Source organism: Cucumis sativus, chromosome 5, assembly GCF_000004075.3.
Source record: "Cucumis sativus cultivar 9930 chromosome 5, Cucumber_9930_V3, whole genome shotgun sequence".
NCBI classification, from domain to species: Eukaryota; Viridiplantae; Streptophyta; class Magnoliopsida; order Cucurbitales; family Cucurbitaceae; genus Cucumis; species Cucumis sativus.
The window spans coordinates 3,968,686-3,987,148 of record NC_026659.2 but is presented as its reverse complement, the minus strand read 5'-3'; the positions used below and the strand labels follow the sequence as shown (position 1 = coordinate 3,987,148).

Here is an 18,463-nt window from a genome sequence, read left to right as displayed (position 1 = left end):
AGGAAAAATGGGAAAGCAGTTCTGCTAAAATAAAGAGAATCCACAGGAATTGGTCTTAAAAATGGAGGGTAATTAATAGGAAGAAGATTTTCAAAGTTGAGACAGAGGATAATATTGTTTGAACAGTAAGATAATAAAATGGGGAAAAGAAATACTAAAAATGGAGAAGTGGAAAAGGGTATATAAGAAGAGAAGTGAAGAATGGGGAAAAGTCAAGTTCACAGGGAGAAATTGAGGATAAAGCTTTGATCTTTCTAATTTTCTTTCCTGAGAAATGACATAACAAAGGGATTTACATTTTTATTTTTGTATCAATTCTTTCTTCTTTTATCTCAGTGGATGTAAGGGCTTTCAGTTACAGTTATTAGATATATATATACTACATACATACATGTGTATATATTATACTATTACTTGTTAGTTAATATTTGTATATATATATATATATATATGGTGGTACTCTGTTTCTGAAAGACCCCCATATAATCATCCATCCACTGGTGAAATCTTTTCTATTCAAATTCTACCCATCAACTTAAGCATTTTCGAAAGAATTGATATAAAAAGAAAACATATTTTATGATATTGACAGTGCAGATTAATATACAATCTGTGATTCCTAGTTCTTAAGTTAATCCCTTTTCCTTTGATATAATTTAATTTACATATTTGATTTGATTTGATAAAAAAAATAAAAAATAAAAAAATGGCTGGAGGAGGATTTGTTGCTGAAGGGAGATCAGGAAGGAACTATGAAGGAGGAGTGACTGGTTTCGTGATAGTCACATGTTTGGTGGCTGCCATGGGAGGTCTTCTCTTCGGTTATGATCTTGGAATCTCAGGTGGCGTTACTTCAATGCCAAGTTTCTTGGATCAGTTTTTCCCATCTGTTGTTAAGAAGATGAAAGGTGCCCATGAAAGTGAGTACTGTAAATTTGACAGTGAACTCCTTACTTTGTTTACCTCTTCTCTTTACCTTGCTGCGCTCGTCGCTTCCTTCGCCGCCTCTGTCATCACCCGTAAGTTTGGTCGGAAACCATCTATGTTCTTTGGAGGTCTTTCCTTCTTGATTGGTTCCATTCTTAATGGTGTTGCTAATGGCATTGGTCTCCTCATCATTGGTCGATTGTTGCTTGGTGTTGGAGTTGGTTTTGCCAATCAGGTAACCTATATATATCCTTAACTAATTCCCCTTCCATACGTATTTATATGCATGTTTATGAATCAATCATTCATTCTTGGGTTTCGCATTCTTCTTGTTCTTTCAGTCTGTCCCAGTTTACCTTTCTGAAATGGCACCAGCCAAAATCAGAGGAGCTCTCAATATGGGCTTCCAAATGGCCATTACAATCGGCATCTTGGTGGCGAGTCTTGTCAACGTCGGTACATCCAAAATCGAAGGCGGATGGGGATGGAGAGTCTCGCTCGCTCTCGCCTCAGTCCCCGCCGTGATGATGACCATCGGAGCCATCTTCCTTCCAGATACTCCCAACTCCATTCTCGAAAGAGGATTCACAGAGAAGGCCAAGACGATGCTCCAAAAAGTCCGCGGTACCGATAACGTGGAAGAAGAGTTCAAAGACCTTCTGGATGCAAGTGAAGCTGCAAAGAAAGTAGATCATCCATGGACCAACATACTGAAGCCACAGTACAGACCTCAACTCGTGATGTGCACCATAATCCCATTCTTCCAACAACTCACCGGCATTAATGTTATCATGTTCTACGCTCCTGTTCTATTCATGACTCTAGGATTCGGCGACGACGCATCTCTAATCTCCGCCGTCATCAGCGGTGGTGTCAACGTCCTTGCAACCTTAGTTTCCATCTTCACAGTGGACAAATTCGGACGCAGAATCCTGTTCCTCGAAGGTGGAGTACAGATGTTCATCTGCCAAATTCTAGTAGGAACTCTAATCGGAGTTAAGTTTGGACTGAACGGAGAAGGAACCTTATCGAAATTCGACGCAAACCTGATTCTGTTCCTGGTGTGCACATACGTAGCGGCATTCGCTTGGTCTTGGGGACCATTGGGTTGGTTGGTACCAAGTGAAATCTGCCCGCTGGAAATTCGATCAGCAGGACAAGCAATAAACGTATCAGTGAACATGTTCTTCACGTTCATAATCGCACAAGTGTTCCTGGCGATGCTTTGCCACATGAAATTCGGACTGTTCTACTTCTTCGCAGGGTTTGTGTTGATAATGACGGTGTTTATATATTTCTTCTTGCCGGAGACAAAGAATGTGCCGATTGAAGAAATGAATAGAGTGTGGAAGGCGCATTGGTTTTGGGGGAAGTACATTCCCGACGAGGTGATCATTGGCGGCCCTGTGGGGAAGCATGACGACGATGCTTGATTAACAAATCTACAAACCTTCACCCAAAAAAAAAGAAAGAAAAGAATGGAGAAAAACAAGATAGTATTTTATTAAACCTATTATTAACCTCATCATCATCATATCTTTCTTTACTTCACATTTCAATTTGTTGGGGTCCAGTCCTTGTTTTTCTCCTCTCTACATTTCGTCTTTCATTTGTATATTAATTCATAGTTATATATATCATATTTATATTTACCTACAAACATACCAATTATATCCAAAGTATATTAACATGTATATTTACATAACAACATTTAAAAAATACAAATATAAGAAGAAAAAAATCAGTCGTGGTTTAATTAATGTTGCCAGTGATTTTAAATTTTTTTAAAAAATTGTTCAAAAAAATTAGAGGCAGTTTGGTCAATAAGGAATTCAATTAAGATGGAAGTTAATGTAATGCATACACATATTTATTAGTTCTTAATTAATTAACATTTTTATTCAATATATTAAATGATATCTCCCCGTTAACTAATTAACTTTTGTTCATAAAACTCTCTAATAATGTTTTTTTCTATCTATAACCAAACACGCTATTATTTGATTCTTAGACACTTTATTAATTAGCATTTATAAAACGGTAAACCAAAGATGAATTATGGTAATTTGTAGTGGTAAAAAGTTTTTTGAGTTTAAATAATATAAAAATATGAGATTAAATGGTGATGTGAGGGATTAGTGGTCGGGTGGATTTGATGTTGCCATTTGATTTTGAGAAATTAATACAAAGTTTAGTGCATATTTGAACGGTTATGAACTTGTGCTATCAACCTCAAAATTTTGAGGTTTAATTTCATTAATGAACTTGTGCTTTAACAAATACTCTATCTCCTATCACTTTTGTTGAACCTTAGGGTTATACACTCTTTTACCATTTTGTTTGTTTTCTTCTTACTACAACATCAAACACGTACCGCTATCACGTTCTTAGTTTGAGGTTCGTTTATTGCATACCCTAATTTAAACATTTGGATCATGATAGTAAGTTTGTCGTACATATTATATTTTTTTTAAAAGTTTGGTTGCATTAGAATCGATTCATATATGTGTTCGACATTGTAAATTGAGGCTATGGTGTTATGTGTGTGTGTGTTTTTTTACATTTGGAGATTTGCGACGTTTACATATATTTCCGTAAAATGTGTTTAAATTTGGACAAAATTAAGAAAGGGTTCTAATTGTATGAAAGCGTTTAGTTATATATCATTTTTTACACTTGGAGACTTGTATGTGACACTTTATTTATTTTTCTAGGGTTTGTGGCAGTTTATTTTATTTACCTAAGCCTATCAATTTCTCATGTTTGTTAAATCAAGAGAAGAAAGAAGAAAATGAAATCGAAATTAAACAACTTTTTTTTTATCGAAGTAGGAAAAAATTTGTGATATACAAAAATGTGAAATGTGGTACACAAAATTATTATACATATTTTATACGAGACGTCAAACTCTCTTTGCAAGAACAAAAACCTAAAGTTAATTTTAATTAATTAAAGATATACTAAAATTACTAATAATTAACTTGAATTAAAAACTGAAAATAAACCAAACATTAAATGAAAATTGGAACTAAAGGTGAGATAGAAAAAACTGGTAAACTCAACAGAAACCCTTTTGTGCTATAATCAAAGATATGAAAGATGACCAAATATCATGACCTTAGTACTTAATAAACCAAATACTCCAAACTCCAACCTTAAATCTATAACCTAAACCCAAACTCAACCTCCTAAACCTTAAATAGGAATTCTTAAACCTCGAATCTTAAATTCTAAACTCTAAATTCCCTTGTCCTTAAATCCTAAACCATAGTAGCCATTGTTGGCATCATTGCAATTTACCATTTTTCAAGGAGTTTGCGTGAGAGTTAAAAGTAGGGTTCATAATGGATGCAATAACAAGTGGGTCACAGTTGCATTTTAGTATTGATTCTATTAGTATGCTCCTGCAGGAACTGCCAACATTATTGAGTATGGTCTTTCGAAGTTCTCAATGTTAGTTACTTGTAATGCTGCAACTGTATTTTTGAAAAGGATACCAGTGTAATGCTACAATTGTTACTAAATAAATGACCATAGGAGGATTGAAAAGACCAAAACCAATAATGTCATAATAGAAATCCTTCGAGGTACCTATCATTTTAATATATGTGTTGTATGGACAATATGAAGGGAGATTTTTATGTTCATGTTCATGCTAACAGGGTGGGAAGGTCCATAATAATTGATTCTTGAGTGCTTAGAGATGTAATAATATCACACCCAATCGGGCTAAAAGCTCTAAAAGGTATTACAATATTGTACTTTTCAATCTAACCCGTTATATTACCAAGTCAGTGTCATAAATAAGACAATGTCTAGCTATCCCAACGCAGAACTCTACCATTTATCCTAAATGGCGTGGAAAAAAATACACACACCAGTCATTTTGGTGGGAGGAAAATCGCATTATTCTGTACACCCAACGTGGGATCATCACATACTATTGCATCATTCACAATCTCATAAACAAAGAAATGGGCAACAATGAAGTACCTGTAAGGTGGACTCAGCTTCTACTATACCATGGGAGGGGAAAACATAAATTCAAATGACATTTAAGAGATTGGACTAGCACAAAAGAAATGTTTCCTAACTAGAAGTTGTGTAATCAGCGAATGCTTTATATTGATATATAGTTTCCATTGAACTTTATGAATGCATGCACTACCTTTAGTTAATTTGCTTCAAGAACTGTGACCCATTTTCATTGCTTCAAATACATTTTAGACTAGTTTCAACGCGACATGCATATTTAATATTTTTAAATTCTAAGACATCCAAGTTTCAATATGCATGTAGAAGTAGAACATAACAACACAGATTAAGTAGATAAACATAAATATGTATATTATTTTAAATTAATTTACAAATGAAAAGAAGAAATGTACAAGGAGAAAACAAGGGCTGGACCCCAACAAATAGAAAGATATGGTGATGACGATGATGAGGTTAATAATAGGTTTAATAAAATACTATCTTGTTTTTCTCCATTCTTTTCTTTCTTTTTTTTTGGGTGAAGGTTTGTAGATTTGTTAATCAAGCATCGTCGTCATGCTTCCCCACAGGGCCGCCAATGATCACCTCGTCGGGAATGTACTTCCCCCAAAACCAATGCGCCTTCCACACTCTATTCATTTCTTCAATCGGCACATTCTTTGTCTCCGGCAAGAAGAAATATATAAACACCGTCATTATCAACACAAACCCTGCGAAGAAGTAGAACAGTCCGAATTTCATGTGGCAAAGCATCGCCAGGAACACTTGTGCGATTATGAACGTGAAGAACATGTTCACTGATACGTTTATTGCTTGTCCTGCTGATCGAATTTCCAGCGGGCAGATTTCACTTGGTACCAACCAACCCAATGGTCCCCAAGACCAAGCGAATGCCGCTACGTATGTGCACACCAGGAACAGAATCAGGTTTGCGTCGAATTTCGATAAGGTTCCTTCTCCGTTCAGTCCAAACTTAACTCCGATTAGAGTTCCTACTAGAATTTGCAGATGAACATCTGTACTCCACCTTCGAGGAACAGGATTCTGCGTCCGAATTTGTCCACTGTGAAGATGGAAACTAAGGTTGCAAGGACGTTGACACCACCGCTGATGACGGCGGAGATTAGAGATGCGTCGTCGCCGAATCCTAGAGTCATGAATAGAACAGGAGCGTAGAACATGATAACATTAATGCCGGTGAGTTGTTGGAAGAATGGGATTATGGTGCACATCACGAGTTGAGGTCTGTACTGTGGCTTCAGTATGTTGGTCCATGGATGATCTACTTTCTTTGCAGCTTCACTTGCATCCAGAAGGTCTTTGAACTCTTCTTCCACGTTATCGGTACCGCGGACTTTTTGGAGCATCGTCTTGGCCTTCTCTGTGAATCCTCTTTCGAGAATGGAGTTGGGAGTATCTGGAAGGAAGATGGCTCCGATGGTCATCATCACGGCGGGGACTGAGGCGAGAGCGAGCGAGACTCTCCATCCCCATCCGCCTTCGATTTTGGATGTACCGACGTTGACAAGACTCGCCACCAAGATGCCGATTGTAATGGCCATTTGGAAGCCCATATTGAGAGCTCCTCTGATTTTGGCTGGTGCCATTTCAGAAAGGTAAACTGGGACAGACTGAAAGAACAAGAAGAATGCGAAACCCAAGAATGAATGATTGATTCATAAACATGCATATAAATACGTATGGAAGGGGAATTAGTTAAGGATATATATAGGTTACCTGATTGGCAAAACCAACTCCAACACCAAGCAACAATCGACCAATGATGAGGAGACCAATGCCATTAGCAACACCATTAAGAATGGAACCAATCAAGAAGGAAAGACCTCCAAAGAACATAGATGGTTTCCGACCAAACTTACGGGTGATGACAGAGGCGGCGAAGGAAGCGACGAGCGCAGCAAGGTAAAGAGAAGAGGTAAACAAAGTAAGGAGTTCACTGTCAAATTTACAGTACTCACTTTCATGGGCACCTTTCATCTTCTTAACAACAGATGGGAAAAACTGATCCAAGAAACTTGGCATTGAAGTAACGCCACCTGAGATTCCAAGATCATAACCGAAGAGAAGACCTCCCATGGCAGCCACCAAACATGTGACTATCACGAAACCAGTCACTCCTCCTTCATAGTTCCTTCCTGATCTCCCTTCAGCAACAAATCCTCCTCCAGCCATTTTTTTATTTTTTATTTTTTTTATCAAATCAAATCAAATATGTAAATTAAATTATATCAAAGGAAAAGGGATTAACTTAAGAACTAGGAATCACAGATTGTATATTAATCTGCACTGTCAATATCATAAAATATGTTTTCTTTTTATATCAATTCTTTCGAAAATGCTTAAGTTGATGGGTAGAATTTGAATAGAAAAGATTTCACCAGTGGATGGATGATTATATGGGGGTCTTTCAGAAACAGAGTACCACCATATATATATATATATATATACAAATATTAACTAACAAGTAATAGTATAATATATACACATGTATGTATGTAGTATATATATATCTAATAACTGTAACTGAAAGCCCTTACATCCACTGAGATAAAAGAAGAAAGAATTGATACAAAAATAAAAATGTAAATCCCTTTGTTATGTCATTTCTCAGGAAAGAAAATTAGAAAGATCAAAGCTTTATCCTCAATTTCTCCCTGTGAACTTGACTTTTCCCCATTCCTCACTTCTCTTCTTATATACCCTTTTTCACTTCTCCATTTTTAGTATTTTTTTTCCCCATTTTATTATCTTACTGTTCAAACAATATTATCCTTAAATTATGGGTTTCTCCCTCCATTTTTAAGACCAATTCCTGTGGATTCTATTTCTTTAAACACAACTAGTTTTCCCATTTTGCCTATTCTTAGAATAATATTACAAATTATCTTTCTCTTCTAATTCTGTGCATCCATTCATCATTGTCATCATCTGTTGTTTTGTTCTTAATTTATTGCTTGGTTATCCTTAGATTATGGCCTTATATGTCTAGTTTTCAAAATTTCAAACTAATAGGTTTTGAACTTTAAACTTTTCAAGCGTTTCTTGTTCTTCATCTTACATATTCATAAAAGTAATTAACTGATAAATTGGATGATATTAAATTGAATTTATTGTTTATTCCAACCCTAAACTTTGGAATTTAGGTTGTGGTATTCATATTTTTCTTGACGGTTAGAAAATATCACGAAAAGCTCTTGTTCTTTTGGTGAAAATTGAAATAATCTTCTCTCTCGCGCCCTCACACCTCATTTTCACCATTTCTCTCTCCTAACACTCCCTCTCAAGATCTTCCTCCGCAACTTTCTACTTTCTTATTAGAGCTTTTTTTCTTCTTCTTTGAATTATTGTTGTCTGTAACCCTATATTTTTCTTGATGGTAGTACGTATCTTCTCTTCGTTGGTGGTCTGTAGCCTAACAAAGATAGAAATGTAAATTCTCTTCTTTAACACATATTGAGATATTATTGATTTGTTTCTGCAACATTCTTTTCCTATAAATCTCATTTCTTTATCGTTTTAAAATGTAATATAGAAATGTAAATTATGGATATCAGTTTGTAAGACAAAAATACAGTGAAGTCTAAATTAATCGATTGAAAGTTTACGATCTTGATTGATACCCATGCACTTATGAGTTTGAGATTCCATCTATATATTTTTTAGTTTAGTTTTTTTCATGTATTTTCATTAGGAACGATGAATTATATGATCATAACTTTATTTTTTTAAAATCTATGGAGTGTAAAGATTAATATGACTTTATATGATTTAATATAAAATACTTTATTTTCTTCAACGATCCGTCCTCCTACTTACCATCCAAATTGGAGATTCTCAATCTCGTTTTGGGGTGATTTTCATATGGCCGTGTAAATGAACATTATCTAGTTATAGCTAATTGGTTAGATATATATCCTCTACAATTATATGTATATTATTACACTCATTACCATCTTTTTACATTAGTCGAGAAACATGTGAACAATGTAGTTATTCGGATAAACTATTTGTGAATAGTGGAAGGTTTTTCCCTACCTAATTTACGGATTTTTTTAACCTAATAACAACTTTTGTTGGATTAAAATTCTCTAATTTTTTTCTTATAATGCATGAAATCATTTCCTTTAGTACTTAAGAATGCAAACATAAATTCAAAAGGCAACCACATTCATCTATATAAAAATATTCTCGACGCATCCTCTCTCGAAAAGTGATCAACACCGATTTCAATAATATCTATTTGGCCTCAAACTTTAACTTTAAAATGTATAATTTTATTTTTTTAACAAAAAAATTCAAAAATCACTTCCTTAATTTGTCGATTGGATCGACATCCAAACTCGAACATCAAAAGCCAATAACAACATAATAAGTATTTAAAGAAAAATAACGTTTGTATGTAAACTGGGAGCGTCTTCTAAAATTAAAAATGTTACTTAAGAAAAAAAAAAACAAACTTTCCAAGCTCAAAATTAAATATTCTATTTCCCTGCCCAATATATTATCAATAATTAAGTGAGTGTATATATTTATATAGTGATCTCTATTTCTATTTTTTTAAATTTTACCATTCTGTAAAATTAAATATATATTTAGTCCTCCAAAATATATATATATACACACACACAAATATAGTATTTAAAAAGTCTGAATTTATTTGCAAAGTGTTTTTTAGGACAAAACGTGGATCTTGTTCTTCATTTAAAATTCCTTCTAATATTTTAAAATATTTCCACAATTGAATGCTTCTTCATTAATATATTTGATATTTTTAAAAAAAGCTCCGTAAGATGGTAACATATTTATATCAGTATGCCATCTTATTGGATTTCCTTTATCATTATTTATTATTATATGTGTTCTTTTCAAACATATTTTTTTTAATATTTATAAACCATTAGTTGAATTAAAATTTCATCTTTCAGATTTGTGTTTGTTTACTTTCCTAACTTTAAATAAAAGAATTTTTTTATTTCTGACAGTTTAGTAAACTTTTAATTTCGTGTCTTATGTGAAAATTAGATATAAACTTAAATTTATACTTGTACGTATAATTAAAATTAAAATTAAAATTATTTACAAATATAAAAAAATCAATAATATTATTATACATTTTGGTGGTTATTCTTAAAATTGCTCAATAATATTATTATACATTTTGGTGGTTATTCTTAAAATTGCTACTCATAATTATCATAAATTTCGAACCGGATAGAAAATTCATATGAGATTGATAAAAGTATGGTTTAGAATCTAAACGTGGTTCTAATGTTTTAAAGTTAAAATTAATTTTTTTAAAAAAGTAATAAATTATCTTTGAACTTTGTCTAAATTTTAAAAAACATCAATCTACACTCGATAGTTACAATATTACTCTTAAACTTTCATAAATATTTTAAAGAAAAATTACATCAAATAACAAAAACATTTAGAAAAAAAAACAACTTATGACACCAATTTTTTTTATTGTGAATATGGTAAAATCAGTATTATCATACAACTATCAAACAATAATCATAAAACTATCATGAAGCAATCATTTTAAATTTGCTACTTTTACAAATTTAGAAAAAATTGTGACATAAACTCTATTATCAAAAGTTCATATTTTAAAACAATGACTAATATAACCGGGATGGTTATTCAAATTTTCATACTAATTCCAGTCTGAACAAATATAGAAATAAAATCTTATAATTAAAATGCAATTAGAAAAAGTGGAGGGGTAGAAGATAATTAAATTGTTCTCCAATTTGAAAAAAAAAGAAAAGAAAAGTAGGGCTGATGATGTAGCACATTAATAAAAGGAGATTGAAGAATGTTCGACCAAAAATGATTAAAAGAGAAAAATGAAAAGATATTAAAGAAAAAAAGTACAACATATGATATGAATAATCACACAATCCTCAAAAATCGTCGTGTGACATTAAATTAATAGAATAAATTATAATGTAGTGGTTAATAATAATAATATTAATATTAAGAAGAAGAAAGAGAATAATAAAGGAAAGTAATGAATTATTATTAATGGAAAAAGAAGGGAAGGGCAAAAGACGACATTTGCTGCCATCATTTATAAAATTAAAAAGAAAAATGAATGAAATGGAAAGAGTTGAATTTGATTAAGAAGCCGCATTAGACGGGATTTTGTTGGCAAAGTACCATTGGTTTTCGTCTAATCATCACTAATTATTATTTTGTTTCTAAATGTATCAATCAAACCCCCCCTCTAATTTCTCCTTTTTCTTCTTCTCTCCCCTTCTAATTTAAGTACTCTTTAGGGGTATCATTGCAATGCAACTTTCCAATCTCATCTATATCTTTTTACTCTTTCAATTTTGAAAAATAGGTTTAGAAAATTCTTCCCAAAACTTTAAACTTTTATCTTAAATACTTTTATTGTTTTGCATTTTTAATTTTAGTTCATCAGATGTAAAACTTTTTTTTTAATTTAAAAAATCATAGCAATAGAAAATAAGCTATATACATTTAGTAGGAAAAGAAATTACTCAAAGACAAAAAGGTGTTTTTAAAAATTGAAACATCAAATTGATCTATATTTATAAATTATAAACTACTAAAATTTAAATTATAAACTCATTTTTCCTCCTGAGATAAAATCTTATTTTTAGACTTTTTTTTAAAAAAAATTGTCAAAAAGTTACCAAATATTTCCTATAGTTTTCTTTTATATGAAGTTTGTTTATTTTTCTACTTTTTGAACAAAAAAATCAACTTAAATTTTATAAATCTTTAAAGTTATATTAATCGTTTGACTTTTTTTTCTTTCAAAAATTAGATTTAGAAATAATATATATATTTTTTATTTTGCTATTAGTTTTTAAAGCCAAACTAAATATCAAACAATAAAAAAGAATTCAAAATTTTATTAATGTTTCTACTAGGAAATTGAGTGTTTTTTCAATAGATATGAAAACCTTTATGAGAAAAAATAATTTAAAAAAAACAATACCTATAATTAAATTAGATATTAAATATGTATACACACAAATAATTGTAAAGGTATGAATATGCCACACCCTCAATATTATTTTTCCAAAAATAGGTTTAAAAGAACTTTCTAAACATATTGAAAATGAAATATACAAATAGGAGGGAAAATATCTTCTTTAATTACTTCTTTTATATCTCATTTATCTTTTTCTCATAAAATTTGTGTTTTAGTCTTTGAATTTTAAAGAATATATATTTTGGTCTCTCTTTACTACGTATATTTTTTTTTTTGTTAGTTTTCTACTTATTCTAAAATTGATTATTTAAAATGATAAAAAAAAATTACTCCATCAATATTTTTAATATATTTATGATTTTTTTAAGTAATTAAAATATCTTATCCACGTTGATCATGTGACACGTCATTTTTTAATTATGTCTATCGTTTATTTATTTTATTTGTTCTTAATATTTCACTTTGTTTTATTTGTTCTTAATATTTCACTTTATTTTATTTATTTATTTTCTTTGTTCTTAGGATTTCACTTTATCTTTACAAAATTGCTGGAACAAGACTGTAAAGTTCAACTTCAATTCTTATTTTGAGCTGTAAAACTCATTTTTTTTATTTTGCAGCAGAATTTTAAAAAGTAAAATAGAGAAGAAAATAAATAAAAATCTGAATACATATACCTAGAAATAACTATTTTTTCGATTAATTTTCAAGGAGTTTAAATTTTAGAAAGGATACCACGTGTTTGTTTTAAGATGACTCGTGGAATGTACACTTTGAATTAGTGTTGAATCCATACATCTATAGACTCAACTTAACAAGATCGTCCATACATATGCGACCTTAGCATAACAGTGTTATGAAAGTTCACAATATCTAAACAATGACTAAAAATAAACATCGTTTACTATTTTTTTTATTTTTTTTAAATAAATAAACTAAGCATCATGTCCAAGCATGCATACAATCAACGATCATCGCTTGAGGTGAGATTATAGGTAACATCATTACACTTCATTGAGCACATAGAGAGAGATTGTTGGGGCCAACACCTACCTCAATCTCCATCTATAAAACTCTCAAACAAAGTAACATTGATCCAATTAAAAAAGGTTGACATCTTCAACTAGTTTGACTCAACAATTGAGGAAAAGGGGATCGCTCCAACTCAAAAAAAGTCTTAAGCCTAAAATTAGTGATCGATCCGTGCCTACAAATCCAGGCACAACTAACACAACTAAAAGATCTCATGGAATTATAAACAATCTACATGATACCTCTTACGATACTTCAGTGCATGCATAACAAGACACACGTTGGTCACACGGCAAGGCCTCCCATCATTGATGACTCAATTGAATGTCAACAACTATGCACACCTCTTGAGATGGACCCCAACTGGAAGAAGCTTAACATTATGCTTCCTAATCATAAAACATACTTTATTCAAGCCAATTTTTAACATTCATTTAAGATTAGCATTTTTGTAATTCCACAATGCCCACATGATAATGATATAGCCACCTCAAGCTCTTGCTTAAATAAGGATTGAAAAACTCAAACTAAAATATTCTTGAAACAAGATGAGCATATGCACTTATTCTGAAGAACTCAAAACCAAATAGTATGTTTTTTTCAAATATTTTTTACATATAATCTTTGATTATCTTTTCTCCCTCCACCCGTCAATGGTTGATATTGATACCGTGATTTAAATAAAAAAAAAAAAAGAGAACCAAAACATTTATATCCAATCCAAGTTTTAAAAAATGAAGTTATAGTTATTAAGAGAATGAATTATATATTGAACCATATAGTAATAAATATAAAAAATGTTTTTGTTTAGTTTATAAAAGAAAAAAAAAGGTAAAATGAAAATAGTAAGCGCGTGAGAGTAAAAGGAAGAAAGAGAGAGAGTGAGGGTTTAAGAAGAGAGTATGAGCTGTGGGGATATGAATAGTGGAGCCCACCACCCATGTGCCTTCCTTCTGTCTCCACCAGCTCCTGCCTCTCTCAATCATTAGCCCTCTTTTCTTCCCATATTACCCCTTCCCTTTTAACAAAAACCCCTTCCATTCTTCTTCATCTTCTTCTTCCTTCTCTCTCTCTCTCCTCTCACCTTCAACAATGGCACCCATTACTACCTCCTCCTTCTAACCCAACCCTTCTTTAATCTCACTCCCAATTACTCAACTTCCCCCATCTTCTTCTTCTTCATGTCTAATTCTGATCATACTAATGGCGTCTCCAATGGCGCTACCATCGACACTCACAAGAATCACTCCTCTTCCAATGGAGCTCTCGTTGTTAAAAAGCCTCCTTCTAAGGATCGTCATAGTAAGGTTGATGGTCGTGGCCGTCGTATCCGTATGCCTATCATCTGTGCCGCTCGAGTTTTCCAGCTCACTCGTGAACTTGGTCATAAGTCCGACGGTCAAACCATCGAGTGGCTTCTTCGTCAAGCTGAGCCTTCTATTATTGCTGCTACTGGTACTGGTACTACTCCTGCTAATTTCTCCTCTGTTTCTCTTTCCGTTAGAGGAAATGGCGGCGGCTCTGCTTCTCTCTCTTCCCCTTCTTCCACTACTTCTACTCTTTCCCTCTCACGTCCTCAACCTCTTTCCGGTCCCACGCCGTTTATTCTCGGCAAGCGTGTTAGGTCCGACGATGATGCTAAAGACGATGCCTTAGGAGTGGGTCAAGCGGTTGGGTCCATAGTGGGTCCGACGGGGCCTGGTGGGTATTGGGCGATTCCGGCTAGACCCGATTATGGCCAGGTTTGGAGTTTTGCTGCCGCGGCTCCGTCGGAGATGGTGGTTCAACCAGGGGGGATTGCTCAACAAGCTTCGTTGTTTGCTCAACAGCAGCAGCCGATTAGAGAGGCGTCGGCGGCCAGAGTGGGGAATTACCTTCCTGGTCATCTGAATTTACTGGCGTCTTTGTCCGGTGGAGGTGGTTCTGGACGGCGGGAAGATGACCCTCGTTAATTGTTGTAATGGGTTGGGGATATTCTTCTTCTTCTTCTTCTTCGTCGTCGTCGTATTTTGTACAAATTATGTGTGTCAATTGCTTTCCTGTGTGCAGCTAAGAAAAAGGGTTAATTCTAGTGGGAATGTAGGATTCTAGGGTTTCAGTTTGCTTGGAAATCAGAATTCGTAGATCGACTTTCGATTTTCCATGGATGAGTTCGTTCAGATTAGAACTTTAGGGTTTGAAATTGCTAGAAACAAAAATTAGGGTTTTATTTTTCTTCTTCCATCTTATGAGAGTGAGAAGAAGATTCAAGATTCATCGCTGCTGCGAATTGACGATTGATGAACTCGAACAGGGGAAGCAGATTTGTTGAACATTGAATCGGAGCTTCAGTTTTTGGCCGGAATCGGCTTACTTATTGCAGTTGCGACGACACCATTGAAGACCATTCTGAAGCTATCTTCTTCAATGGTCACTACCATTTGAATTTGAAAAGATGAAGCTCCAATCTCTCACTCTGTAAGACCTCTGTTTTTTCTTCTAAAGAATTCCATTTGTATTCTTAGAATTTGTTGGCTTGACAATAATGGGTGTTTATTATTATTTTCATTATTTTTTTTTTCTTGTTCTTGTTTATGTCAGTGGATTGTTTCTGGGATTTCTCTGATGTGAATAAAAATCCCATTGGTTTTTTCTACCATTTTTGCAAGTAAACAACATTGTTACATTACATCATCACTGATTAGTATCTGTTTCTTTCTTTCCAATGCCGTTTCTCGCTGTCATCCATCCATTCGAGTATCTGATAAGAGTTTGATTGATTGTTTGTGTGTTTGGTAGTTATGAACAGAGCATGTGTATTGATCTAAGATTGTGTAAAGCTTTTGAGGAACAAGAAAGGCAGTGGTAGGAAAATTGATGAGTTGGGGGTGGAAATGAATCTGTTTCCTTACTTGAAAACAAATTGAGCTGTGTGTTGTTAATGGCAAAGTTTTTGAGGAGTGAAATTTGGGGGTTTCTCTCTCTCTTAGAATGAAGAGGGAGACAAGTGGGTGGTTATAGGCATAACTGCTGAAATGACCTGCTGCTTCTTTTGAAAGCACATACTTATTTTCAAAATGTGAAAAACTCACAACTGCTTTAGTAAAGACCACTCCATCTTGGAGTCCGTTCAACTCATCTTAATTGACTCTCATCTATCTACACATCTTATACCTGGAATCATCTATCTACATATCTTAACTAATTTTCAATTTTTTCCTTCTGTTTTTAAACTTCTACGAGAGTAACAATCTATATGGATTAATTTTAGTTGTGTTCAATTTTTTTCCCTATTATTGTTGTTACTTGTTGAAGGTTTTAGTGGAAGAGTTCTTATGATTAGTACATCCATTTTGTAGGAGATAAGAAATGCTTAATATCTAAGAGTCGTTTGACGTTTGAATTATCGTGTTTGTTTTATAGTAATGTAAGGTGTCCGGACATTTAGTGGCTCTTGGGTAGCTTAGAATACTTTTTTGGAGTGCATCTTGAGAGTCTAATAAATAGTCATAAATGTGTTATTGGAAGTTTGGTAAATTTATGGCATTTTCAATTGAAAATCTCACGTAACAAAGAAAAAAAAGTTATTTAAGTATTCCTATATCATATATTTTCAAAAATATTTCTACATGAGAAACATGGTTATCAAAGACCGTCCAATATATAATCAACAAATGATAACCACGTTTAACTTTAAAGTTTCTATGATATAAGATTTTGTCTACACGTGTCACCGAGAGGGATGGTAAAAGATAGCAAGGCAAGATAAGGGTACCACCTTTCTTTGAAAATTCATTAAAGCAATTTTTATAAGTGCTTCTCATTCTAAGATTAACCATTATGATTTATTTAAAAGTTAACCTTTTCAACCTTTATCCATACCGCTGATTCCTTCAGCTTTCTTGGTGAAGCATGAGATTTTGGAAATCTTAGTTAATTTTTCTAATCTTTTAAAAGTCAAGTTGTCAAATATTACAAGAAATTTAGAAGAATGGCATAATATTAGCAAAAATGATTGGATCTTTAGTCATCTTCGACAAAAATTTGATCTCGATATACAATGATAAATAATAGTAGTCTATCCGTGTTTATAGTTATATACAATAAAATTTTGCTATATTTATAAATATATTTTATTTATTAAGTTATATTTAAAAACAACTCTTTAAATAATGGGTAAGTCAGTTTGAAAATTCGAAACATAAATAATTGAGTGTAAAGTTTGTAAGATTAAGAGAGATTTTATGTAATATTTGAAAAGATTGCGTAATGTTGTTAAAAAATTATATAGATTTCTATTTCCTCAAGAAAAAATTGTACCAAAGAATGTTGAAACATAATCATTCAATGACAACACTGAGGCAATCCACTTAAAGATTACTTTGGTTATATGCATATTTGTTAAAGATTACTTTGGTTATATGCATATTTGTGTTGGTACATATTGCAGGAGAGAATGCAATGGGAAAAAGAAAACCCATTTGATATTGGATTTGAGATAGATAATGGAAAAGTGATTATATTATGGGAATGGGACCAATACTTTTAGAACAAAAGAAAAATGTATTTGATAAATTAAAATAAAAAACTGCCCCCATGCAGGAACGAATGACGCTCTACCACTGAGCTAGATATCTATAGGAGCAATTGATGCTACACTAATCCAAATGTTTTATAACTATTCATTCTAATGTTCACCTTTGGATCCTTGCCATTTAATTTATTTTTGTTCTTGTATATACTTTTGAATCATCCAATTGTTCATATTTTAAATGATTTGGTTTTTTTGAGTCATGGTTTGTTGGAACTTATATAGTATAAGTGAAGACAACTATATATTTCCATTGGTATGGTATGTCTAAAGTGTGGATAATATCTATCATTGTAGAGATATTGTTTATATATATATAATAGAGCCCTTAAATTCCATCCATTTTTTTTAATGCTTCTGACTTGATCCATAAAATTTATTGACAGGGGGCTTCGAGTTGTAACTTATAGGAAAAAAAAATCTAGGAAAAAAAGCTGCACAAATAAAACTTGAACTCTGGTTGGAAGGGGCTAACAAATATAGTTTCCACGAAACTGCCTATAAATATTAAATATTAATTGATTTTGTTTATATATATTATATAAAGACAATAGAATTGAGGGGGGGCTCGAGCCTCCCCCGAGCCTATGTTAAATTCGCTGGTGTCTGATTTAGAACAAAAATGCAAGAAATTTGAAGAACCAAGGGGGTACTTTTTCAAAGACCCTCACACTTGATTAAATTTTAAAGGAACCAAATACACATACACATATTAACTAGAAAACACAAATGGAGATGAACTCAGTCAACATAACACAAAATGGATCCTTCCATGCATTCCCACACGTCGGTGCATGAATCTTGTTGCGGAGGAAGAGGCACGGCGCGAGGTTCACACGTTGGTCCTATGGCTTTGAAAATTTGGGTTTGGTAGATCAACGTTGGACTCTTCTTTTAGCTTGGTGGTGTTGAAAAAGAACAAACTTTTAACAGCGGCTGCCAGACAA

At 32.8% G+C, this 18,463-nt stretch overlaps 2 protein-coding genes and 1 pseudogene across 2 annotated transcripts; 2 read left to right on the top strand and 1 right to left on the bottom strand.

The window, feature by feature from the left end:
• The first annotated feature begins 212 nt into the window (after positions 1-212).
• On the top strand, positions 213-2,587 carry LOC101206773 (sugar transport protein 10-like). The gene is made up of 2 exons (XM_011656598.2): positions 213-1,162; positions 1,269-2,587. The coding sequence occupies exons 1-2, from the start codon at positions 707-709 to the stop codon at positions 2,358-2,360; spliced, it is 1,548 nt and encodes a 515-aa protein (XP_011654900.2). The 5' UTR covers positions 213-706; the 3' UTR covers positions 2,361-2,587.
• A 2,770-nt stretch (positions 2,588-5,357) lies between these two features.
• On the bottom strand, positions 5,358-7,613 carry LOC116403723 (annotated as a pseudogene).
• A 6,366-nt stretch (positions 7,614-13,979) lies between these two features.
• On the top strand, positions 13,980-15,619 carry LOC101206050 (transcription factor TCP7). Its single transcript, XM_004143572.3, has one exon. It carries the CDS (start codon positions 14,128-14,130, stop codon positions 14,896-14,898), a length of 771 nt encoding a protein of 256 aa, XP_004143620.1. The 5' UTR covers positions 13,980-14,127; the 3' UTR covers positions 14,899-15,619.
• Positions 15,620-18,463: the final 2,844 nt, after the last annotated feature.